At 40.3% G+C, this 26,877-nt stretch overlaps 1 protein-coding gene across 2 annotated transcripts; it reads left to right on the top strand.

Annotated features, from left to right (window-relative positions):
* The first annotated feature begins 842 nt into the window (after positions 1 to 842).
* On the top strand, positions 843 to 19,750 carry LOC135877245 (serine/arginine-rich splicing factor 5-like). Of its 2 annotated transcripts, none has more exons than XM_065402637.1 (8): positions 843 to 929; positions 4,833 to 4,976; positions 7,608 to 7,678; positions 8,416 to 8,511; positions 11,826 to 11,898; positions 16,325 to 16,398; positions 17,211 to 17,321; positions 18,263 to 19,750. In XM_065402637.1, exons 2-8 carry the CDS (start codon positions 4,851 to 4,853, stop codon positions 18,480 to 18,482), a joined length of 771 nt encoding a protein of 256 aa, XP_065258709.1. In that variant the 5' UTR covers positions 843 to 929; positions 4,833 to 4,850; the 3' UTR covers positions 18,483 to 19,750. The 2 variants fall into 2 exon arrangements, with proteins under 2 accessions (XP_065258709.1, XP_065258710.1); XM_065402638.1 differs by having other exon boundaries at positions 18,266 to 19,750.
* Positions 19,751 to 26,877: the final 7,127 nt, after the last annotated feature.

The following is a 26,877-nucleotide window of genomic DNA, read 5'->3' on the forward strand; positions in this document are numbered from 1 at the left end:
TCCCTTGAAATACGTGTTAATCATTTATAGTAAACAATCTGTCCACCTTGCATTCAGCTGTGACATTATGAAGCCAGGTCTACCCTATAAACTTAAATCAGTATAAATATGTCCCTTGGGTGTGAAAAATCCACACCCCTGAGTGATGCAGTTATACTAACTTGGTGTAGACAGCTCTATGTCCATGGGAGAGCTTCTCCTATGGACATAGCTACTGCCGCTCATGGAGGTGGGTTAACTATACCTACGGGAGGAGGTCACCTGTCAGCACAGTAGCATCCTCACTGAAGCACCAGAGCTGCAAAACTGTAAGTATAGACCTGCCCCAAGTACCTTTCCCAGACCTGAAGAGCTCGTAGCTCAAAAGCTTCTCTCACCCATGCAAGTTGGGCCTATAAAAGATATTACCTCACCCACCTTATCTCTCCACCCCCCTTATGTCAGGAACGCTTTGCTCCAGATGCTGCCCACTCCCAGGACACCCAAAGCAGAGGGAGCAGCTTGCACCCTTGTCTCAGAGGGTACGGCTGGGCTAGCAGAGCCAAGCGTGCTTAACCTGGGCTAGGAACAAACACGGCTCGCTTGCTCCGCCTTGTTTATGCGTCACTTCCACGTCAGCCGCCACAGAAGGAACACGACCAGCAGAGGCAGCTCCCAGGCTCCAGCGCCCAGCTCCGATTCGCATCGGTCCTACAACTCCCAGCATGCAGTGCGCTGGCCGTTCCGCAGCGGCACGGGCAGACGGCTGTTGGGGCGGGACAAGACGGCGCGTTGCGTACTGGGAGGTGTAGTCCGGCGGCGGCGCGCCAATAGCAGGGTTCTGTGGTTGCCTCCTTCCTCTCGGGACTGGCGCCGCCATATTGCGGCGGAGGAGAGAGGCACCGTGCGCTGCGCTCCCAGGGTCTGGCTGGACCCAGCGGCCCCCACGGGTGAATATCTTCTCCCCGCGAACCTGAGGGAGCCGGGAAAGGGGCGGTGGGGAGGGATGGATTGTGGGAGGGAGAAGGGATTTGGGAGGGAACCGGAGGTCACGGGCGGGGATAGTTGGGGGGGAGGGGCGGTACCTGATCCGTGTGTTGCGAAGTTGCGCAAACGGAGCGACTCGCGAGCCCCGGCGTGACGCACCGAGAAGCCCGCGCGGCCTGTGCCACCTCGGGCAGGAGAGACCTGCCCCTCCCCCGCCTCGTGCTTCCCGCCCAGCGCCACCGGCCCTACCTGCCTCGCTCGGACCCGCCCAGGAGCCCCCCCTCGCCATTGGTGCCGTGCTCCCATAGCCCTTCCCCCGCGTGGCCGGCCCCCGTTACACATCGCCCTTCCCGCGGGTTCTGCTCCCCGGCGGGGCGAGATGGCTGTTCCTTCTCTCTCTCTAGTTATTACTTGCTAAGCACATCGCAACGCCCCATTTCCCTGAGCCTGCTGTTCGGGGCCTGCTCTCAGGTGCTCTGTAAGTCAGGCCTGTGGAGATCTGTTTGGGGTTTTTTTGCCTCTTTTTGTGTGTTAGCAAGCAAGTTTGGTCTGTTTGGTTTTTATCTGTGGCTGGGAAACACTGATCTAAGATGTTTCAGTACTTCATCTATTCACTCTTCAAGAAATAGCAGTACCCGCTCTATTTCAGCTTATTAACCTCTTTCACCATGTTACATAGCAAGTATGTAAAGGTGGCACAAGGCAATCTCCAGGCCTAGGCAACACTCCCCCTCCCCGGATGTCACTCCAATTTGGACTTGGCCTGGCCTCCCCTCCCATCATGACAGAGGGGTGGTTGGCTGGGCCACATTTGAGGAAATGGCCTTGGGTATGCAGGGGTCACAACCACCATTTTATCGTGACTAGGGCAAGGCATGGGCTAATATGCCAGCCTAGACTGCTTCCCAGAAATCTGCCACTCCAAGCAGCTGCCTAGCTTACCTATAGCTAGAAAAGCCTCTGCAAGTATATACCAAAACTCTGTACCAAGAGGAATGCAAATACACAAATAAGAAATATCTAAACAATTAAAACTCACCATATTCACTTGTTCATATAAGATCTTATGATTTTCTGTTGCTGAGTTTTAAAAAAAAGACATACCTTGTTATCAGAAAGTTACTACCTAATGTTAGTAGACACACAGCCAGGTTGATGTCTGGGAGCTAGTAGTTTTCTGTGGAAGTTGTTGTTTAAGATGACTGGCAAAGTTGAAAACTTGCTACTGTAAGCCAGAGCAAGCTAAGGGAGAGGAGGAGTATGCAAGGAAATGTACCAGCAAGGGACTGAAAGCAGGGCAAAGATGCCTGGTAATAGCAATCTGTGGGTCTGTCTTCCCTTTCACCTGTTGAAAGGTTGGTGAGATTGGAAGTGCTCATTGTCCTGTTTTCCATTCGCAAGAGGGTGAGAGAGGGCCCCTTCCACTCCTGGTTTATAATTCCTGACTGCTATCTCCCTTTGTGTATGGCTGAACATATATGGAATCCTTGGAGGCAAGACTCAAGCCTTTTCTTTAGCATAGATGCGTATGGGAGGGATGTTTTGTTTACCTGTTCGAGGTTTGTTGCCTTGTGTAAATGTTTTTAGTTAAAAACTTCCAGGTACAGAAATAAATAGTTAATAAACAATTGTGACTATTATGAAGGTTTTCTGCCCATTCCAGAGAAGGATGGGCAAAGACAGTTCCAAGCCAGAATGGGCCTTGATACTGCAATAACCCTAGCGCAGGCAAACCCCTGCAGGGGCAAACCTCTGTCACTCCATTTAGACATTGTTTGATCTACCTAGGCACATTTCACTGTTAATCTGTTTTATTTATTTTTTTAATTTTGGTTGATCAGATTTCTTAATATTCCTAGTTCTGAGTCAAGAAGTGTATTTTGGACATTTGAAAAAAGTAAATGCCATTTAATTAAAATTCAAAACATTGAATCCTTCTCTTCCTTTAAATCTTTCCTTATAAACATGCTGCTTGTTGAAGCCTGTCAGTGCTACTCTATGTGAGATGTAAGTGGTAAATTACATTAACATAAAAAAATTACATCTGAATTGCCCTTAGATTTCACCCCTCATGGCTCATTTGGTATATTGTCCAAATGGTATTATCTGTCTACTTTAGGGCCTAGTTCTGTAACACTTTCATATACAAAAAGGTTACAGGATAGAAACCCTGGTATTTCAAGGTCCTCAGGGCAGAGACTGTCTGTTTTTATGATGATGAGAATATTGGTGCAAAATAATCTTGGGTTAAAGCTTACACAGTCACCTAAATTTAAACAGCAACAGAGGGTCCTGTGGCACCTTTAGTCTTAAAGGTGCCACAGGACCCTCTGTTGCTTTTTACAGATTCAGACTAACACGGCTACCCCTCTGAAATTTAAACAGATGCACCTATACTTTATTATTAAAAATTGAAATGATGTTGTTCTGAACAAAGTTGTTTGGATTGTTAAACCAATGTTAAAGCAGGAGGAGAATGGCCTGGAGAGAGAATTCATTCTTACAGAACTCCACAAGTGAAAGGTCTAGTGGTAGTAGTGATGGGAAAATGCACTTCACAAAGCTTTTTCTGGAAGGTGTCTCAAATTAGATACCCAAAATCACTAGTCAGTTTTGAAAATCTTGGTCCCTAATGTTAGACCTCCATTCTGCCACTATTCAAATAGTTCTCATGATGAGAAATCACATCTCACTCTGTGTGGTCTGGTAGAATGCTGCGTACAGCAAAATGCTTGCATCCTTTTTTAAAGATGAAAATGCTTTATTGATATTTGGACTCATTTGAGCAAAGTGTAACCTTAAGTACTGTGATCTTCAGAAGGAAGTAATACTAACTGGGTTAAGAGTTATAAAATATGTCTTTCACATGATACGTCATATAACTGTAGTGTGGCCATGCTGTAAAATGCACCTTTGGGTTCCATGTTTGCATCAATGACTTCTATATCCATTTTGTTTAGTTTACAAATAGAAAGCTGTTTCTTCTCATTACTAGTCCTGAGTTTGAAATTCACTTGGGCTTTTTTCCGGGATCCATATTATCCTCAATAATAAAGACTCTGCAGTTGGAACTTGGTTAACAAGTCTGTTAATGATGTATGAGCCAGTTTACGCTTTAGATCACTACCCAATAGCTGGGTTGGCTCCGAAGGAACAAAAACAGTAAACAAACAAAAAAGCCCTTCTTTTCAGAAAAGTAACCAAACATGATTCTGCATACACAGAAGGTGGAGATCTACTGAGTAACAGGGTTCCTTTTTGGTCACTTCAGATCATATCCACTGTTCAAAGAGGAGATAAAATTGGTATAACATTGTCTGATCAGTGAACTATGCAGCCAGTTAAATACATAATTGATGCTGTATGTCCAGTGCCCTTGCAATATCTTATATACAAAATATGTGAAAACTTTGTAGTTAATTAGTGTGTTTGCATTTCACAGTCTGTGCTAGTTGGATCTGATGCCCCCAAACAGAAAACTAGTCCCTTGTTTCTCTGTATCAGAAGAGCACTTCTCCAAGAGTGAATAATCTTACTCTGTAGTTAGTTTTCACATTTCTGTGATGCCCACGTGCATTGTCTGATGCTGAAATAATTCCTTTATCAAAGGGCAGATATCAAGAAATATTTTTTATACTTTAAAAAACAACCTAAGAGTTCTTCCATCTACATTCTACTTAAGACTGTAATAAAGGACTTCTCTCACTATAAAGAGGAATCATATTTCTAACATGCTTTGGATTTTGTTGTCTTGAGTATCTAATTTGACCAGTGACCAGGATTTCTGGGGCTTCATTTACAAATGACTCTAATTAAGCTATTTTTAGTTAATGATGAATAATGCTAATTAAACAACTGTTTTACAGTTTCACCTTTAAACTAAAATGAGTGGCTGTCGTGTCTTCGTTGGACGTTTGAGCCCACATGCCCGGGAGCGGGATGTGGAGAAGTTCTTCAAAGGATATGGACATATACGTGAAATCAATCTGAAAAATGGTTTTGGGTTTGTGGTAGGTGTATCCTCATGCTTCCTCTTTTATGCGATTACAGGCTCAGTTAGCTTACTAGCAGGGAGGGGACATCACTTAGGGAAGAAATGTTTGAAACTGTAACAGTTCCAATGGTGAAATGGAAAATGTTTGTGCTTTAACTTGCTTTTCATATGAGCTTAATTCAGATTTTTCCCACTCAAGGTTAGTTTTTGTTCAACGGCAATTTTGTCCATGTTTCCTTTTAATACTTGATGAAATCTTGGCTCTGAATTCAGTGGGAGTTTTGCCATTACCTTCAATGGGGATCACGATGTCACCTCTTATTTTTGAGGACACTTAACTACCCTATAACAATTCACTCAAGTGTAAAACTCAGTGGACTTTTGTCCTGGGGGAAAAGATTGGGTTTTAAAAGAAATTGAAAGAAAAAAAGCTTATACTGCAGTTTTTACATTATTTTAGTGCTTCCTGGTATCTTTGGCCAAATCTCTAAAGCAGTGATACCTAGATCTCAGTGTTTCAGTAGCCAAATTAGCAATCAACGTTACCCAATAGAACAGTGGTCCCCAACGCAGTGCCCGTGGGTGCCCTGGCACCCACCGGGGCATCTATGTGCGCCCGCCTACAGACAAGGGAGCAAGCAGACGCCGAAATGCCGTCGAGAAGCAGCAATGTCAAGAAGCGTCGCCGCCGAAATGCCGCTGCTTCTCGGCCAAGAAGCGCCACAGCCGAAAAGCAGTGTCATCAAGAGGCGTCGCTGCTTCTCGGCGGCATTTCGGCAGCGACGCCTCTTGATGACACTGCTTTTCGGCTGTGGCGCTTCTTGGCGTTGCCGCTTTTTGGCGGCTTTTCGGCAGTGGCGCTTTTCGGCGGTTGCTTTTTCGGCTGCCGCCGTCCTCGGCGGCATTTCGGTGGCTAGTCGTCCAGTGCCCGCCACACTGAAAGGTTGGGGACCATTGCAATAGAGCCACAGTACTGTGAATTCGTTGTTTTGTTTACTATAGTACTATATATTCATATTTAAACAGTATGATGGTAAATATTTAGGTTTTATATATATTATTCTCACAGTGAAATGACTGACCAAGCGCTAACCAATTGTAGTTGATAAAATAATATAATAAAAGCATCCTGATTGGTTAATAACTTAGATTGGTTAATAAATAAATCACACAATTTTTTAATATCACGTGCTGCAAAGAGCTGCAGGAGACACATTAAAGAGCCGCTTGTGGCTCGCGAGCCTCAGTCTGAGTATCACTGCTCTAAAGAATGGCTTGGTACCAGTTGTTGCCAAAAACGGTTTCAAAAGAAAAATACTTTTAAAACTCCACAAATGAATGGAATTCAGTAGTTGTTGCACTCCCTCTTCAATAGCCATCAAGCCACTAGCAAATTATAAAATTTAGCTCTAATAGCACTTTTCATCAGGGATCTTAAAGCACTTTCATGTACTAACAAAAGCCTCAGTATTCTCTGTTAAGTAATATTCCCATTTTACATACTGGTGAACTGAGTAACTGAGATTAAGTGACTTGGCTGAAGTCACACAGCAAGTCTGTAGTAGAACTATGAATAGAATCCATAACACCCAACTCTTGGTTTTCTGCTTTAACCATTAAGGGCCAGATTCTGATATCCTTACTCAGTGTATAGCATCTTAATGTGTGAGTGATTTCAGTGGGACTATTCATGATGTAAGGTGCTAAGTAGTGTGAGTAAGGAGTTCATATTGTTTCTAAATTATTTTCTTCCATGAGATGTTCAGTCATTTTAGCTATTGTTATGAAAGCAGATTTTGTGGTGTTAAGCATTCAAAATGCAAGTGCTGCTGATCTTGCTTTCTGCTGTGGTGTCAATGAGCAGGAGGTACTAAAGAGCTAAAGCACTCTTAATACTGTTAAAACATGTTTCTTTGTGTATTTATTGCTTAGGTACAAGACAAAAGGGCTGATTTATCATTTTAGAGATCATTTCATTTTTTTTTATTATTTTTTTTAGATTAAATTTTATAGAATACTGTAAAGAAAGAGGATAAAGACACAATTTTTCAAACCATAGTGACCTAAAGTTAGGTACCTAAATAAGTGGCCTGGTATTTGTTTCTGAAACTCTGCGCACCTACAACTCTAACTGAAGTCAATGGGAGATGTGGGTGCTAAGCACTGCTGAAACTCAGGAACATTCTTATTTAGGTACCCAACTCCAGGGAAACTTTAAAATATTGGCCTAAGTAAATTCCCCAAGGTAATCTGTGACAGGTTTATGAATAGGAACCCAATCCTATACCCTAATCCCAAGATTATCCTTCCTCCTCTGATAAGAATACATAGAATAAGGGACTTGTTAACTCATAACATATCCATATAAAGGATCTGATGCTCTTCTTGGGACTAACTCACTGTAATCAATGGAGATACATTAGTGTAAATGAGAAGGAGAATAATTCTCAGAGTAAAAGTCCATAAATGTTCATCAGTTTTCACTGTGTTCTGCTTTAAGGATATAGACCTGCTAGTTGATGTTTGCTGCACTGTGTAGCTCTTAAATATACACAATTTTTAAAGAGGATATGGAAAAGAATACTCTAGTGGGAAATGTGATTGTATCATTATAAATCTCTGATGCTTATTCCTGTTTCTTTTCTAGGAGTTTGAAGACCACAGAGATGCTGATGATGCAGTTTATGAACTGAATGGTAAAGAACTGTGCAATGAAAGGTAAACTTCAAATATGTTTTTTCTAAAGCACTAAATAGGTTTTATACCCCAAATATGATGCACTAGGCTCTGCTCCAACATCTGGTTTGGGTGGATCTCTGACAGATCTCCATGTATGTGGAGGGGTCTGTTAGCATATCCTGATGCAGGACTGGGGGCCTTAGTTTATATTGTGGCATAGAATTCAACTGGGTTTTTTGGACAGAGATGTTAAGAATTTGTGTTTTCCCTCCAATATATGTTATATGTCTCTTCCCCAAATGAACAGTTGCAATCTTACCAGAAATGTCAAATCCATTCATTTCACTCTTCTCCTCATTAGTCCATCTGTCACTTCCAGAAATTGATCAGAACCTCTTAGCATATGTATGACTTATAAGAGTGCCAAACAGTCATTGTACATAAGAAACCAATACGTTACTTAATGAGCTAAAAACCAACGTCCATATTTATCTTAAACCATCAGTGTGGGCCTTTTCTTTTCACAACCTGATGCTGTTTATAGACTCTTGTTCTTCCTTTCTGACCATTAAATCTAAACAGCAGACCTGTAGTAAATTTCATGGAAACATTGAGTTAATGTTTTGGATGCTTATGAAATATCTGCCATTGATTCTGCTATGCTGCATCAAATAAAAACTAAGGGCAGGACCTCTCTTGATTCTGCATGTGTACTTCCTATTGCAAAGGATTGAAGTGACTTAAGTAGTTACGGATTTTTTTTCCTCACGTTTAAGGGTTACAATTGAACATGCCAGGGCACGAAGAGGGGGAGGCAGAGGCAGATTTCCACAACGGTTCAATTATTACCAGTCACGTAGCAGTGGACCTAGGTGAGTTATTTGGTCTCAATTTACTGCATATAAAATAACTGGGGATTCACTGTGCTTAAAACATTGTTTTTTCTTCTTCCTGTTGGTAGAGACGGGGAGCTCCACATCTTACATACCATTGGGGAACCCAGTACTGACATCCCTGTATCTTGTAGCCATTATTTTTCTGGCTGAGGAGGACAAGATGGGACACCTTTGAGCCATTCAGTGCTGCTCCTTAATTGACTCGAGGAATTTGCTGTTAGCAACTTGAGTGGTCCCTCTGTACCCCACTGCTACTGAACAAACACTACTGTGCTTGCACTCTGTACTGGCCTGTATGATGCTGAGTACTAACACTGTGCCCCTGGGTTGGTCCGTTCTTTTTTTAGGCTTTTTCCTAACATAACTAGGTAGCTAATTACAGATGTCAAGTCAGTATAATGACTTCGTTTGAAACCAATAGAAAATCTTAAGTGTTAATTGACGTCTGAAACTGCCAGTACAAAGTTGCATGAGTCAGCAAGGAAGGAAGTCATAAATACTTCCCAGTATGTATCTGTCCCAAAACCTTTTGTGATTCATATTGGAAAACCAATTCTTTATTTTTAAAAATATTTAAAAAAAACCCTGGCAAGTTTATTAATTTTTTAATATTAAGATCATATGTTTCTCAACTGGGGCATCTCTCTACCTAAGCGATGTGTCATGGGTTTAATTTTACTGTACAGCATTGGTTCTCCAGCATAAATTCTGTGAACCATTTTACTTGAAAGTTGCTCTCGTGGATCATCTAACCTACCAAGCTTCCAAATTTCCCATTGTCTGGTTCTAAAAAGTTTAATTCAGCAAACACTGGGATGGGGTCTCATAGATCATGGTAAGAACCACTGTTGTAGGAACAGAGTGGTAGCATACACAGCCATCAGTATAAAAATACAAAAAGGCAAAAGTTGCTGACTGAAAAGAAAGTGACCCCCTAAAGGACAATCTCCGTCCACGGATGGAATTTAAAAACAGTTACGGTACAGAACGTGTATCTACTACATATGCTGGATATACAGTATGTGTGAAAAAGTATTACTTTGAATTATTTAATAAGATAGTGTTCTCTTTATGTATTTTGATAATGGATTTTTGTAAATGATACATTTTGCATAGTTAGTTAAATGACACAGCACCACTTTGTTTTTTACTTTAAATTGTTATTTCTAAAGTAAACCATTTGAACTGATGTATTCTGTAGTAGAATTAGTAACTGTGGACTATACAGAGTAGTTTTTGAAAGAAGGATAAACATTTCACTGAAATATAATTCTTAACCTCTCTGAAGTTGTTTCAGAGGCAGAGTTCCTCCCAACCACAGACCAGTAAAATCTGGGGCATCTAATTTGCATATGCAAGTATGCTAATTAGATTCTTTTTTCTTTAGCGACAGTGACCTTGATGCGGTAGGATTGATCCGAGGTCCAGGCTAAAAGTGAACTTTTAAAGTAGGAAGTGTGATTGAAGGTCGTGGGCATCTGACGTTGTGGCCATGTTCATGACGTCAGACACCCGGTGCCAGACAGGAAGAGACTACCGTTTGAAATAATGAAAAAATGGGACTCAGCCTGCCAGTTTTGGGACTCTGGGACTTCTGTTTAAATGCTCTGAAGATCTGGATGTTCTGAAAAAAATTGGGACACTTTGAGGTATGCGCTGAAATCAAATTACCTATGCTTCAGTGTACAAATCAGTACACACCATTAGGGTTACATTTTATGGGATGAGGCGTGGAGTTGAAAGAACCATAACACTGAGTGATTCCGGCATCTAGACGAACAAATTAATTTAAGGTGTGGCCCCAATGATGTGTATTAATTTTCTATCGTACAATTTTTTCATAACCGTAAGAAGGGTTTTTGTGCCAGGGCAAGTAAAATTTTACACGCATGCACACACACACTAGACAGTTCTTCTCTGTATTAATGTCATTTCATATGCACCTCGTGTGAGAGTAAAAGGACAGACTAGGAAGCAATGACAATTGGTTTATCTATCCAAAACTGAGAATGCATGAAACGGTGTCATTGGGTGTACTTAGTACTACAATAAGCACCTAAGTCTGTTTCATTTGAAAAATATAACTAAATACAAGGGTGCCCACAGTAGCAGTACAACCTCTTTGAATTGTGATTGTGTGAGACATAAATTGGAAGGGATGAAAAAAATGTTCTAAGTCGTCTGATTGGCTTAAATTGCTATCAGTGCTTTGTAACTCTTGATAGCCTTTACCAGAAACACTTGAGTGGAAGAACAGTCAGGTGGAAAACATTTATCTTCTCACTGTACTGTTCTTGTTCTTCCACTATTCTGATAGAAGTCCAACATAACACCATTAACAGAATTGTACATTATCTCTTCAAAAGCCAATGTGCTTTTTCCAAACTCCCCAAGGGTTCTCAAACCCTCTAATAGAGTTGTTGGGATTGGGAGCACTAATTGTCTGTTAGGGACTTCCTCTCCCACTCTCCCCCCTCTCCATCCCCCATAACTCTCGATCAGACCTTTTCTTGTTCTTTTTTTTTATACAAATAGATATATATTTTAAACTAAGCTTTATATTTAGCTTCTTTAAAACAAACAAACGTTTAATCAATATTCATTTAAAACTACTATATAGTAATTCCTTTCAGTAACGTTTCATGGCATGAACATTTCTTTTATTCACAATCAAAGTGCCACTGCCACTTGTATGCAACCAGTTGGCTTCATGTTGTGTTTCTTGAAGTCAAAATTTTCTGACCCATAAGAAACTGCCATAGGGGCACATTGGCATATCCAGATATTAGCAAGTGCTTGGGAATTGAGAACCATTGGCCTAAATTGTCTTCAGATGTGTGCATGTGTCTCTTTGACTTCAAAAGGCAGAATTTAGCCCCTTGTCAGCAAGGAAGTAATTACACCTTCAGTGGGAGTAGCCTCCAGAGGCAATATGACCAAAGCCATTAGAGTACTTAGATTATACTTTTTTGTCTGAACTAATTTAATGAAAATAAATTAGTCTTCAGTAGATCTGAAAATGTCATCTATATTGACTGCCTAGGTGTAAAGTTCTTCCATCGAAATACTAATTTATTGCTAACATCGGCACTTCCACTCTTATAATGGGTATATGCTTTGAAATATAGCAAAGAGTTAACCAGGGAGAATCTAATCTGCACTCCATCTGTAAGGAAAATAATTAGTATTTAACTCCATCAGCAAACTGTCAGAACACATGAGTTTGTGTATAAGAGTTTTAAATACTCTGCTTTGGGGAAATGTATTTTATTGTCTCTGAATTCTTATAGCTGGTATGGACCTCCTGTTCGTACTGAACACAGAATTATAGTTGAAAACCTTTCTTCACGGATCAGCTGGCAGGTGAGTTAGATTTCAATCTTTTTTTTTTTTTTTAATCTTTAATACATGATTTTATTCAGAGCATTTTATTTTCCTGCCCTTAAGGAGGCAGTTTGCGATCTAATCTTGTATTAAAGCCATAATAAATATTTAATTTTTATTAAAAGTAAAAAAAGTGCTTGAATTATATACTCCAACACTTAGGAGTAACTAATTTTCAAAACTACAAATAGGTATCATAGTTGACGTTTTGTAGTTGGGAAGCTAGTGGTTTTTGCTTAGTTATGATTTTCAGCTGGTGATACTTTGGATTATCTTTTAATTTGGGGTTACATTGTAACATCTAAATCATTAATCAGTTTACTAGGATGGAATATTTGAGATTTCCACACCTTTGAGTTTACATTTTTGTTCTGATTGAAACTTGTAGTCTTTTTTTTAATTGTGCTAAACATTTTTTTGAGGTGGAGCATGATTGAGAAGAATCCATTAATACTGCATGAATAAAGCAAATTCCAACAAAGCCACTTAGACATAGTGTACTTACTGCAGGGGTTCAGATAAACTCTTTTTAAAATTCTTTTTAAAGCTATATCACTGCATTTGTGATGTCTACAACTTTTTCTAATCCTTAGCTAGCTTAAAAAGAATAAAAACAGTGATCATGTGGTCATATTAATGTGTGTGTTTTTCTAATATACCCATTATAAGGAATTAACTTTTCTTTGTGGGCTTCGCAACAGCAATATCTATTGCTAAGCCCATGCTACTTACAAAAAGTAGAATCAACAAGTGAGGTTTATTTTATTTTTTTAAAAGACACTACATTAATGAACATAGATGGATTTTGTTTGTACATTGAAGAGACGGACATGGATAGATTGTGTTAGTTTAAGGCTCTGGTTCCTGCAACAAGATCTGCAAGGGCAAACATTCTGTGCCTGTCTGCAGTTTCACTGATGTTAATGGTGCTTCACAAGGGTCCACCCATGTGGATCCAGTGGCAGAATTAGGACTTAAGTTTGCAAAGCTATGTGCCATCCTTTCATATGGAAAGCACAATATTTGATTATATGATTCTATTATTAAATAATAAAACTCTGATCAGTTTTAAACTTGATTGAGCAGACAAGTGGACTTCATCTAAATCCCTCTAGTATATACTACACCACTACTCTGTATATGAAGCTCTAAAAATCACTGATCTTGTAGAGGTAACATTGAGGGAGGGGTAAAAGCTATAATGGAGTCTTGAGGAAAGCAATAATTTAATGGAGCTATTTATGTTAAAATTAATTCACAGCTTGGAAATTGGATCTTGCAATAACTTTTACTTTTGAATATTTGTAATGGCTTTATTTCTACTAATTACACATTAGATTTACATCGTCTTAATTCAGATTCACCATAATAAATCTTTTGAGGTTACCTGAGCATGTGAACATATCCATACCTAAAAGTTTGGAGTAAAATTTCTTGAATGCTTAACATGAAAGTTGAGAATATTCTGGCACATTTTGCAAGTGCTAAGTACACTAGTGCTAATGTAAGCACTCCTGACCAGCTTTGCACTTTGTAGACTTAGTGTGACATTACTGTGAATATTGGCACTGGTCCATTAGAGATGATTTAAGGAGGACAATGTGCCATTTCTTTTAAATTTGTGGAAGTATACAATTAAAGTACTTGGTAAGCTAGAAGTGTGACAAATTATAGCAAAACTGTTTTAAAAGACAATTGCTTCTCTCTAAAATGTTACAATTTAAAGTAACATTCCCTGTACAAATGTAGTTTAATTTTGCAGCCATAATACATCAGAATTTGCTAACTATTAAACATTAAAAAGTAGTATACTATTAATATGATTGATGAGACTAGAAATATGATAGTCACTAAAATACTGGATTCTAGCTTATCCCAGGACAAGTTCTGGTCTTCATCTCCCTTTGAGAAATTCGCTATCTTGAATGAAATAGATACAATACCTTGTCTTCAAAACTTGTAGGCATCTGGATGTGTAGCTCCCCAAAATTTGAGACAGGACTATATTTGTCTGCTTTTAAAGCCAGCACCTTCAGATGCGAGAAATAGTTAAAATGTGTGTCCACATCACATTTCTCTTTCCCCCCCCCCCCCCCCCCCCGTTTTATGGCTCCATGTGTGTTTAAAGCCAAACAATCAGTAATTTTAATTACCTGTGCCTATGACAGTGCAAATTTGTTATGACTGGCTTCCCGTCAACACTACCAGTTCTCCCAAAAAATAAAGGATAGTTGAAGTTGATAGTTGATCTGATAATAGATCTGTGATTGCTAAAAGAAAAGTAAAAGCCATGTCTTCTTAGGACAATATTAATGTAAGTTTATTCTTTTTCACAATTTTCTGTGTTTTTTTTTTAAATACATTGTCTATTAAATTTTTAATTGCTGAGGATCACAATGATACATTTTTGTGAGTGAGGTGAAACCAAACATTAACCCTCATGAATTGTCAGATTTTTATTTATTTCTTTATTTATTTATTGAGATTAGTTTAGGTAGTTTTAAGACTTTCTGTTGGTTGAAAGAGAGCAGCGTCCTAAACTTCCTATATTTATACAAACTTATTTCTTCTCTCTTCAAATAATATTGTTAGTGTCTTAATCGTATCTTCTTGTTCTGTTACACAACTTTTTATGGCCGTGATCCTTAGCAAATCAGAGTTTAAATATTAGGCATTTATTTGGATGGCTCAAAATTTTAGAACCTAAAACAACTTAATAAATTAGAATGCAAGTCTGTGTGATTGCCTTACTTAATTTCCTTTTCTTAGCAGCACTTCTAAATTAGAGCATTTTGTTCTAGATCAAGAAAACCTTTGATTTATTAATAACAAATGTATAGTTTTAAATTTGTTGGGTGAAATCCTCGCCCCACTGAAGTCCATGGCAAAACTCCCATTGACTTCAGTAAGTTCAGGATTTCACCCTTTATCTCTGAATTACTGTACATGTGTTTAGTTTGCAGTAATGGTTTTTAAATGTGGCTATGGATCATATATTAAATGTGGTAACTGAATGAGATTGTTTGGGTTTTTAAGCATTTTAAACAAGAAAAAGTATTCACTATTTTGCAGCCTAATGTGTAATTCAGATGCTCACTTTTAGAACTAAATTGTTGAGCTTTATTAAGCATTAAATTGAGTCTTCCATATGCTGTAGCAAATGTTCTAAAGTTTATTTCTTAGCTTTTTGTTTGTATTTTTTTCTCAAACATATTTCTAACCAAGTGCATTTTGAACCTCTTTTAACAGCCTTGCTTTGGGTTAACCCTCGTTTCTCTTGTGTGGAGGAGAGAGAGCCCAAGAGTTTGGGGTTTCTAGTGGCTGAAATTCTAGGGCTTGGCCTGTTCTGAATTTTCCTTTTGGTTCCTATGACACTCCTGTTTTGGCGATCTAGATCTTGGTTTGTCCAGGTTTGAGCTCGATTTGGCTAGCACAGGTCAGCCGCAGGTTCTGTATCCACTTCCGGATGTTGTCAAGTATTTTCAGGGTCTCTGATACATCCCCCTGAAGCGTATTGCTATGAGCCATTCCTCTGCCCTTCTCATGTAAGGGAGTTCCTCTTGGCCAGCTAGGTATTGGACAAGCGACTGTTTACTTAAGGTACCTGCTTATATCATCTGACCACTTGTGGTATGTTGCGGTAAGTAGCCTTGGGCTATAAAATGCGCAATATTATTTGGAGAATATATTGTTTTTAAGTTTTGCAAATAACTTATAAATATAATTGTACTTATCTTTTTAATCACCTGTAACATTATTTGTTCACTTCGTTTTATCCCATTGTGGGGCAAGTAAACATGCTATAGTGTATGTTCAGTCTCTGTTGAAATTAAATACAAGTATCTCTTTTGAAATAACACTGAGGTTGTGACACAGACTGGTGAAAGCCAGAAAAATCAGAGTTAAGACAGATTCTACTCTTGTAACTCTGAATATTCTGCTGTTTGTCAGTTTGTTACAATCTTAGCATTAATTAAACATAGACATTTTGCATTTAATTTTTGTGTGTGTGTAGCTTTAAGTGGGGGTGGAGGAGAATATGCATGTAGGCAATTTTAAATATGCAAGATTCTCATTTAAATGAGGTTTTCCAAAATAGCCTTTATGGTCAGTTGTAAACGTTTGCATTTAATATCATATAACTCCTTATCTGGTATAGTTACAATGTTAATTAATGCTTTAATTGCTGCACCATGTTTTCATAAGAGCTGCTTTTGGGATATGGGCTTAATTTAAAAGCAATAATTTGTTTTTATTATTGTAATTGTTACTAAGTAGGCTGAGTTTCAAAAGAAGTCTAAATGCAAAAATTGTAACCTGTCTAACAGAGAACTTTACTTTTTTGACTTGCAGATAGCTTGTTAGTGTATTTCATGTTTAAGCTGAACTGTAATTTTTACTGCAGGACTTGAAAGATGTCATGAGAAAGGCAGGAGAGGTGACCTATGTGGATGCGCACAGAAACAACAGGAATGAAGGGTAAATCCATATTTGTGTATAAATCTGGGCAATACCAGGATAATGATGATCCAATCTTCCTGCTATTTCAAAGTGTAAAAATCACCATACTTAGAGCTAAGGTACTGTTCTTGTTCACGAATTTCCTTTTAGGGAACTTTTGTACAAATTTTGACTGTCCATAAACATATGCTAAGGGACTTGTTGGGGGTAGCTCAGGGAAAAGGAAGCATGGCTAGAACATTACTGTTCTCTGGTGAATCTCCACTGCCAGAATAACTCCTTGAGGCCCATTGCAGACAGGTGCAGCTTAAAGCAGCCCTGATAACATGTTTGGGGGAAGAGAGGTGTAAATGAGGCCAGCTAAAGAAGGGAATTATATTTACTGCTAAAGTTCTAAGGAGGGGGCAGACTTAGCTCATTTGTATTCCTTCTTTCCTGAAAAGCTTAAGCCATATCTTGAAGTCCTTCAGAATTTTGCCCAAATAAGGAATGAAGGGCAGGCAGATGCTCAGGTGTGCCATACATTGTCATAGCTCCATTGACTCCCAACTGATGTACAGCAGCTGAGATCTGCCCCCAAGTGATGACTTCAGGAGTTTGCCCTTTATCATTTAAGATGAGTGTGGGCATTAGAGGTGGTTAGGATTGTTTTGTCAATGTCAGTCCAGTTACTAATCAAGCTAGAAAATCAATTTTAAGGAATTAAAACCTGAGCATATAGATCTAAAAAAACAAACCACCCACTCTAATGAATACAAAATCTTTTTTTTCTCTGCTTTCCTCCATTCTCCCCCATAACTTAATTTTTGTGACTTCCTGATGATCCATAGTGTTGTGGAGTTTGCATCATATGATGATATGAAGAGTGCATTGGACAAGTTGGATGGCACTGAGCTCAATGGGCGCAAAATTAAATTAATTGAAGATCGCAAATCACACAGGTATGTCGCCTGACCTGGCAGTTCTGTAGGTTGGTATCAGCACTGCCAAGAACTGTGCCATGTTGTTGTAGTATTTAACTCCTTTGCTATACCACAGTACAAAACCAGTTCCCAGCAGTAGATGTACTATAAATAGAGTTTCAAACAAAATGTTTAATTCAGAAAAGATGGATTTTTAGTGCTGATTTGAGTTTTATTTGCCATCTTTTTGGTGGAGAGACGATTTTATAAAGAATAAAACCTGATGTTTCTCTAAATGGGCAAAATGAAAGATGTTCCATCCAAAATTTGGCCCACATTAAATGGTTATAATTTGAAAATTTCCTCCAAATCTTTTCAGATTCTTTCCATTATTCAGTCTTCAGGAATTTTGCTAAACTGCCTTTCTGGTGAGACCCAGTAAAAAGCAACTAATTAATGTATGTTTTTAAAGCTGTTCTGACATTTACATTTTTAAAAGTAATAAAAACGTATGTTAACTTCAGCTCCATCATAATCTATACAAAGATCTGTCTTGTTAAATGGAAAAAGATTGACAACAGAACAAGGGATGTAATTTTCAAATCTTTGAGCTTGCAGAGCTCTTGTGATACTCAGCGACATGTTAACATCTTACTGGGGTCCCAAGGATTGTACCTAATTTACATATGCTTTTATAGGGAGGGAAAATGACTAGTGTGATCTTGTGCTTGCATTTTTCTTGATAGATGAGTATAAATTGCTTACATACCCCAAGTTTTAGTTGATGAGGATCTTACAAATGATGGAGAGTAAAAAAAGAAACTCAATACCTGAAGTGATTGAATGTTTTGCGCAGTGCTTTGAGTTCTGTAGATGGAAATGTTATGGGTGCAAAGTAGCTTTTTTCAAAATAGTTAACATCCATTAAAATTCTTAATTTAAAAATACTCCAGAGTAAGACCTTTAATGTTTTTTCCCAGAAGCAGGTCTCGTTCAAGAAGCTACTCAAGATCTCGCAGCAAGTCCAAGTCTGCAAGATCTTCCAGGTCAACCAGTAGGTCTCGCTCTCGCAGTCGTACGCCTGACAAAAAATACTCTCAGAAGAGCCACCACTCTAGCGTGCAGCCTTCGTCTCCATCTCCCCGTTCCTCCAAGAAAAAATCTCGTTCTCGGTCGAGCTCTGCTGAGAGCCGTAGTTAGTGTATTCCAAAAGATGTGCCAGTGTGTTTAATTTCCGAGTCATATTTCCCTAAAAGCTTGAGACAAATTACAAACAAGAGGGGGGAGGGGGGGAAGAGTTAACAACATGATGAGGGGCTAACCACCTTTTTCATTACCAAAATGCATGTCATCAAATAGGCTGCAGCACATATAACAGGCCTTCTCTGTCTCTCTGTGAGGAGTGAAGTTGTGTGAGGGGGGTGGTGGTGGGGGGGGGTTGCCAATTAATACAATATTTTGTTTTGTCAGTAAATAATATTTCTCACCTAGTTGCACCATGTACACACAATGTTAGGTTTCAGGTTGAGGCCATACATTGCATTTTTTTCAGAACAGCATATTTGTATTCGCTTTTGTTGATATTGAATCTATAGAACCTGAAGTGTAGATTTTATTCATTAGTCAGATTCCTATGGCTGTATTTCTTTTTTGTAAGCAGATAACTGAATTCTTTTAGTGGCTTAATATTTGGTTCACCCCCATTGCTGGGCTGAACGGGCTATTAAATTCCAGCTTTAAGAGGTCTCAGATAACATTCGCAGTATATAGGTGTCCTTTAGTACTTGTCAGCATATTACTGCCTGTTTAGGTAGTGAGTGAATCAATATGTTAACCCCTTGGTGAAGGAGTCAGAATTTCCTGTTACAGTGGGACATACCATGACCAGATGACAAAGGATTATCAGGATTTTCTTCCAGTTAGTGAGACTTTCAGTAGGATGGTGTAGGAAAGAGTGAGGAGGCCCTCATTTGACAGATGAATCCATTAGAAATTGCATCAGATACACAAGTCTCTCTATGTATTTCCCGGGTTTTAATATGTTTATAAAGGCAGCATAGCTTTCATATTCACAACAAGAATATGATGCTAAATACCATGAACACGTGTGACTAGCAAAAATCAAAATGGCTGATGAAGGGGAAGTTTATTTTAGAACATGACAGCAGCAAAAATTCCCAGTAAAAGTTTAGTTAAGGTTATGACAGGAAAATTTGGTAATGTCTAAGAGTAAAGAGAGGGTATCTTCTTTAAATTTACTGAATGTGCAATAGTTTTGATTAATAGGTATTTCTACTGCAAATAGTATTGTACGTTCTTTTAGTTTATTGTGATTAGTATTTTTCTGGCTTTTGATTAGTTAAAAGAAGGGGAATCTTGTTGGAAAAAGTTTGTAAATCAAACCCCAAGGCATACTTATGTTAAATGTACCAATCTTAGTACAATAAACAAGTGTCTTTACCTGCTTAGCTCACTGAGTGGAGGAGTTTGTCACCTTAGTGCTGGTACTGCTCATTTTGTAAAGCCTTTGTTCTGTCACAAATTATTTGCTTTTATAAAAACATATGTTCTCATGAAAGCTAACAAAACACAAACTAGAAACAGAAACTGCTACATTTTTGTCATTAGACCCTTTGTGATGTGAGGAAAGTAGGCCTTAGGGTTTTACTGTCATGGCCATCTGATGGCTTGTTCAGTAGCCTATGTGAAATGAGTTAAAGGCAAATGGCAGTCTAAGTATGGTTCTTAGCCATGTCCAATGACTACCAGTCTCAGCAGAAAGGCCAATAACTGAATTACCCCATCACCCCAGCGGGGGGTCCCACCGTAAGGACTGCAGTACATTTTCTGGAAAGAGTGGGGGAAACTTGCCTTGCCTATGCTATTTGACAGCGCACAGTCAACTTGTGGAACTCCTTACCTGAGGAGGTTGTGAAGACTATAGCATTGGCCACTGTCGGTAGACAGGATACTGGGCTAGATGGACCTTTGGTCTGACCCAGTACAGCCGTTCTTATGTATTTCTGCTCTGTGGATACAGGACCTCTGTCTTCAAGGTTGGCACCTTTCATAAGCATAACTATTGCTTCTAATCTTGTTTGTGGACTCTGGGCTTGTAAGGGCTCAGTGTGCTTTTAATACATTAGCACTTCACTCAGGTGTAGGGAACAAATGTAGATCACTTAACAAGCAAAACAGAGTTTCATAGTCTGACTTGAGCCCCTAAGCAGTTCATATTGTGACACCAGCATGCAACAGAAGAGACCCAGGACTTCGAAAAGTAAAATGGTCAAATGTGTCAGAGCTATGTGGGAAACCTTAAAAAGTGCTTGCCCTGGCCATGTTTGACTCTGTTGTTTTCTATCAGTCTCATTCTTTTGTAAACACTAACTTCATCCCCATCTTTAAAATTAAAATGTTAGTGTTAATATTACTTCAGTTCGTGCAAGACAAGCTCTATTTGCACACACTTAACCCTTTTCCTGGCCTAGTTCCTATATGGTAGGCAAATACAATATGAAATATGTCTTTCCAAGCCTCTGACCATGCCACATTAGGCTTGCACCTGAATTAAATATTGAGTTAAAACTAAAGTTCACCCTTAATCCTTGTTATCAATAATTTTTTTGGTCCTTGACCCACACTAGGTTTCTTTCCCCAAAATTTCCCACTATTGATTGCTACCAGTGGTAGCAACAGTAAGAAATATTGGGTGGGGGAGAATCCTATATGGACAAACCTATAAATAGGCTTCAGGGTCCCTGTGTAGTGTTTGCAGCCCTGAATACATAAAGACCATGTTTCTATAATTTTGAGTCCAAGGCTTGGTCTACCCACAGATTTTGTACCTATATAACTATTTTGGTTAGAGGTAGCATAACTTAAAAAAAAAAAAAAAAGTTACACCAATGCAATCCCTAGTGTGGACACAGCTATAACAATATAATTATGTACAGTTATAGCTTACTCTCCTTCCCATACAGGAATAGCTGTGCTATGTAAGCATCTTCATACCGATGTAATTGCATCGACACTGGAGGGTTTATACCACTTTATACTGATGGCTGACTGGAGAACTAATAGGATTGCAACACCTCAGCTGTGGGTACCATTAAAGTGTAAACTAATTACATGAGACGGAATGTGGGGGTTTTAAATTCAGACTGTTTTATACTTTGTTGTGGGGAGTAGGGTTAAAGGTGATCTGGAATGAGTTGTTAAAAATGGGTATTTTGCCCCTTTACGATGCATAAAGGACTGGAAGGTATTTTGGGGGAGTGGAAGGGTTATCTTTAGAAATACTAGGAATATCACATCTCGTTTTCTGTTTCTTCTGGAAGATTAATGGGCCCTAACTGTGGATTTGGAATTGAAGGGGAAGTGTGGAATCTTTAACAAACTTCCTTTCTCAAGTTTGTGTTAAATGTTTGAAAAACAAAAGAATTCAGTCATCTGACTAAAAGGCTCTTCCAGCTCTGAATTGCTCAGATTTCACTGTTACGTAGTCCTAATTCCAACAGTCTCTAGTCTCCATCAACATCCAAGATAGGCAATCCCACTATTCAGTCTCAATTGAGCCTGCAGTGTCAAAAGCCTTCCCAAAGCTCCGGGCAGGATCCAGGAACAAAGGTTGTATCTGCACCAGTTCTCTCTCAATGGTTTGTTTCCACATCTTTCCCCCAAGGATGGAGAAAGAGAGAGGAGGGAGGGGCAGGAAGGAGAGAGAGAGTCGTCCAGAGAGGAAGGATGGTCTGGTGGTTAGGGTGCTAGCCTGTGATTTGGGAGATCGGGTTCATTTCCTAGCTTCACTGCAGAATCCTTGTGTGATATTGGCAATTCACTTACTCTCTCTACCTCAATTCTACTGTAAAATTAGGCTAATGGCAGTTTCCTACAATAAAATAATAAATAAAATAATAAAAAATACAATAAAAATGGTGAGTCACTCAAATATTACAGTAAGATGGGCCATATAAGTACTGTAGATGGAGCCAAAAGGCAGAATGTGACGGGGGGGGGTTTGGAAAGGATTTAGGAAGGTGTGAGTTTCAGAATAAAAACAAGAAATAATACAAATGCCTCAAACTATCCGATGACATGTTACCTGCATTGTAATACAGAATTTGAGGTAGAATGGCCCCATTCCATTCCCCACTGAATTCCATCTCCTATCTGCTCCATGCTTTATGGAAGTTTCCTATGGAGTTTAGCAGTGTGATTTTTGAAGCCAATCTCTAGAATTCTGTAGCAGTGCTATGATTCTCTAATAAATGCTATAGGCCCTAAATCATCTGTGTAGGGCCCTAATTGACAGAGCCCTAGTGGCATCAGCCCTATTAAGTTATAGAGCACACTTTCATAAGGGCAGCATTTTGAAGGCTATAGGTTACCATCTCCATGATCTGCAGTTCAGTCATGGGACTAATTTCCACAAACCTCGGATTAGACTTCCTTCCCACTTGATTCCTCTTTCTCCAGGGGCAAGGGCATCCCCCCATTACAGTCCCAGACAGAACTGCTCTCCTCAGTAGCAATTACTGACATCTGCCGCAGTAAGGCAGGAAGCTGCAGCATGCATCTTGATGCTAACAGCAGGAATCCAGCCTCGGCATAAACTCACAGAGTATCTTTCTCCAGCCTCCTTAATCTCTGAGGTCATTGAGTAATCTGGCAGGGTCTGGGGGCATTGGCAAGGTTGAGAGGTTTGGTCAGAAACTTCCAGGTGGTGCTGCAACTTACTGTTCCTTCTATGACTAAAGCAAGTTCAGAAGCCCCTGACCATCACAGTGTTCTGCAAACCCTCTGAGCTTATTAATTGGCTTGGAGGTGGGGCTGGCTAGTCCTCAGGAACAGCTGAAGGGCTCAATCTTGACCAGCACATAAACTGGGTCTGGGTTTCCGGTCTCCCCTTGTTGCAGCTTGTCCAGCTCAGGTCTCCTGTACCTGGAAAATCCAGGAGGAAAGGGGAAACAGCCATGTCCAAGGGGGTATAGCACCATACTGATCAACATATCTCACACACCCATGCCTTCCTCCTATTCTTGGTCTGATATCCCTATTTTGGTCTCAGGCAGTCAATATACAGGCTGGTCAATATAATCTTCTCCAGTCCCACCTTCCCTTTGTTCCCTACTCAGTGAATTAAAATTCAGAATCACTAAGGTCTATTTGAAGGACACAGCAGCTAAAACAGAGAGAGATGCAGATTGGAACTGCAGCGATTGCCTGAATTAAGAGCGCCTGAGTGGGGCAAGCCCCAGACCCCGCTCCCCAGCAGGAGCTCGAGGGACAGCTTAAAACAGCTGGCGGATCAGATTTTGCCCACCCCTGGATTAGTGTCTGTGTAGAGCCATCTAGTGGTGTATGACTGTACTTGCAATCACTGCCTTTGGAGTGATGACATGGAGAGAATTTAATTTTCATAGACTAATGTGGAAAACTCACTCAAGAACAAAGATGAAACAACAGCATCAATCAGAGCATATTAGAGTGTCAAAAATAGGGGCCAAAAGTTATCACTGCATCTTGAATCAGTGTTTTCAGGGAATGGACATTAACCCTTTCCCCACCCATATGTTCTAGTGATGTACAGCAGTGGTCTCCAAACTTTTTTGATCGCGCACCCCTAACAGTAAAAAAAATTTTGAGCATGCACCCCCTGCCACGCCGAAGCAAAAAAAAACAAAAACAAAAGCTCCTCCTGCCGCACCCCCCCAAGGATCCTCTTGCACACCCCCGGGGGGTGCGTGCACCCCACTTTGGAGACCACTGATGTACAGAAAGGAAGACATCTTTATTACCTCTGAGACGTAACACCAACTTTTTAATCTGGGTGCTAGTGGCAGCAACTCCATGTGAGGTGGCAATCTGTGACAGCCATTTATGGCCCTGAGTACCTTTTCTAAATTGGACATAGTTGTGTTGCTGGCAGTGCATTTAGAAGTATACAGAGAGAGAGGATGGTAGGTGGCCAAGCCATTTCAAATATTGCCTCCTGCAGCTGCCCGCAGAGTACTGAACCACCAATGGGACTCTGGGTCACACAATGTCTGAAGATATTTGTATCCATTAGACAAAGACAATGCATTTCTCTTTTAAACCTCAAAGACAGCTACAGGGATGGAGTATCTTTTTGTTCCTTCAGGACTTCTTTCCAAAATTGTGTCCACAGTAAACAAGAAAAGGAGGGTAAATAGGAGCTTTGGATTTACCTTCACTAAACCAGAAATTATTTTATGTCCCTAAGACTATCTATTAACAAGTTCTTATAAGATTCATTGAAATCTATTCCAGCCCTTCCTCTGAAAAATGTCACTTTAATTTCAAGGTTTATAAAGTGTATGTGTCCAATTAGAAACGGACAAGAATTTGTCCTATTTTTCTCATTCCTACAAAGAACATCACTGCCCTTTACGGGCTCCCAAATGTGCTCATATTCCTGCTGTGAGCCCTCTGCCTCCCCAGTCCCCTGAGGCCAACACTTAGGGTATGTCCACACTGTAATCACAGAGTGTGATTGCAGCTCATGTAGACATACCCACTGTGACACTCTATACCCCAAAACAACACCCTGGCATCCCCATATTTACCATGGTGATACGATTATGATATGTTTTGCACAAAGTATGCCTTGTGAGGTATCACTCTAAAAGTGTTGAACATTAATATCCTGTTGGATTGTATGTGCTATCATTGTATGTGGAGTTATGAAGTTTTGCTATGTGTATGTTACTGAAATATGTTGTGAAGCTGGAAACACCCTCAACTAGCCTTTCAGGTACAACAGTGAAGAAGCCAGACTGTGTTGATGGCCCATTAAGGGGAATCCACACTACCAAGGACTATCACAGGATCTGTGTACAATGAAGACTTCTCAGAGGTAGCATGAAAACAATGGACACTGCTTGACACATAGCAAAAGATCTTTCCAGCAAGCTGGAGGAACCTATAAAGGAGGAGGTGACATCATCATTTGGCCTCTTTCTCTCCCCCTCCCCCTCAGCAACTCAAGACCTGGGAACGTGTCTGGAGGACAAAGACTGAGCTGGGTAGGTGATCCCAGGTTGGAAAGGAAGATCCCAGCCTGTGTAGGAAGGAACTATACCATCAAAGTGAGACACTGATTGATTCAAATCCTGTCTAGTTTATAGAACTCAGATTGCGATTTTACTTTTATTTCTTAGGTAACAACTTTGTACGCTTACTACTTACAATCACTTAAAATCTTTCTTTCTGTAGTTAATTAATCTGTTTTATATTTTACCTAAAACAATGTGTTGCTTGAAGTGCTTGGGGAATCTGCTCAGTGTACAAAAGCTGGTGCATGTCCACTTTCCTTTGTAGAAGTGGCGGACCGGGTAATAAATTTACACTGGTCAGGCTTCTGACCAGGACAAGACGATACAGCTCTGGGGTCCTAGGCAGGGGAGCTGGGGGAATTGGCTGGAGCCTCTCTATTATTGGTTCATGAGTGGCTAGGAGAAGCATTCATGTAATTCAGCTGGGTGTGTCCCTGCCTGTAGATGTCTGTGCAAGCGCAGGACCTGGAGGGGTTTGCAGCTTGTCACAGCATCAGAGTGTGAGAGGGAGCCCAGGCTGGTGAGACAGAGGGCTCAGCAATACCCCAGTTCCAGGTTGCACCCCTGGGAATCCGTAACACCCACATTAGCTTTAATCTAGCTAGCTTGGGTACTGAAGCAACAACGCTGTGGCAGCACAGGTTTCAGTGTGGCCTGTAGAAGCCCACCCGTGACCCTGGGTAATTACTTGGGTGGCTGGCTCACACTGAAGCTGTGCTGCTGTGGCTTCACCACTCCGAGACCTGTGCTAACTAAATAAAAGCTAGCTCAGGTGTGTCTACCTGAACTGCAATTATACCCCGTGATTGCTGTGTAGACACACCCTTAGACTGGTTTCTGCAGCAGGCAATGGGACCTTATAGTTCACGAGTCAGTAAACTCTAAACCTCACTTTGACCTGAACTGAAATTAAATTCTGATCACTGTTGACCTTGATGTGTAGTAAAGTCACCTATTTCATTTTGTCTGACAATCATTCTGCTCAACACTATGGCAATAACACTGTAATGAACTGTTGGTCAGTAGCACTGCCTTCTACCACTCAACTGTGTGTCATAGACTATAATGCTGTGATGCACCTGCAAAGCAAGGGACTACAACTCCCATCTGCCCCCTCCCCACAGCACTTTGCCCAGACCAGGTAAGGGGAAGGGTCGTGAACCAGGAAGTGGGTGGGCTCTGTTTTGGGAGCGGTGGCTGCATGACAAGGAGGAGCTGAAGGGAAGCTGAAGAGCTGCACGGCAGCAGTAGGGAGCTGGAGAGAAGCCAGGAACTGTGGACAAAGCTGCATGGGGAATAGGCTGTGACTGCCAGACATTACAGCTTGGGTGCAGGTCTATGTAGGACTTTTGGGGTGGTAACAGCAGGTGGGCAGGGAACCAGTGCAACAGGGCCCCAAAGAGAGACACTAGCTGAGCCTTGCCTGGAAACCCACAAGGGTTGCTTGAATAGAGACTGGACTGGAAAGGACAGAGTCCACAGAGCCTTAACTCTCAGATGCGGTGCTCCAGGGATTC

This window comes from Emys orbicularis, chromosome 4 (assembly GCF_028017835.1).
Source record: "Emys orbicularis isolate rEmyOrb1 chromosome 4, rEmyOrb1.hap1, whole genome shotgun sequence".
NCBI classification, from domain to species: Eukaryota; Metazoa; Chordata; order Testudines; family Emydidae; genus Emys; species Emys orbicularis.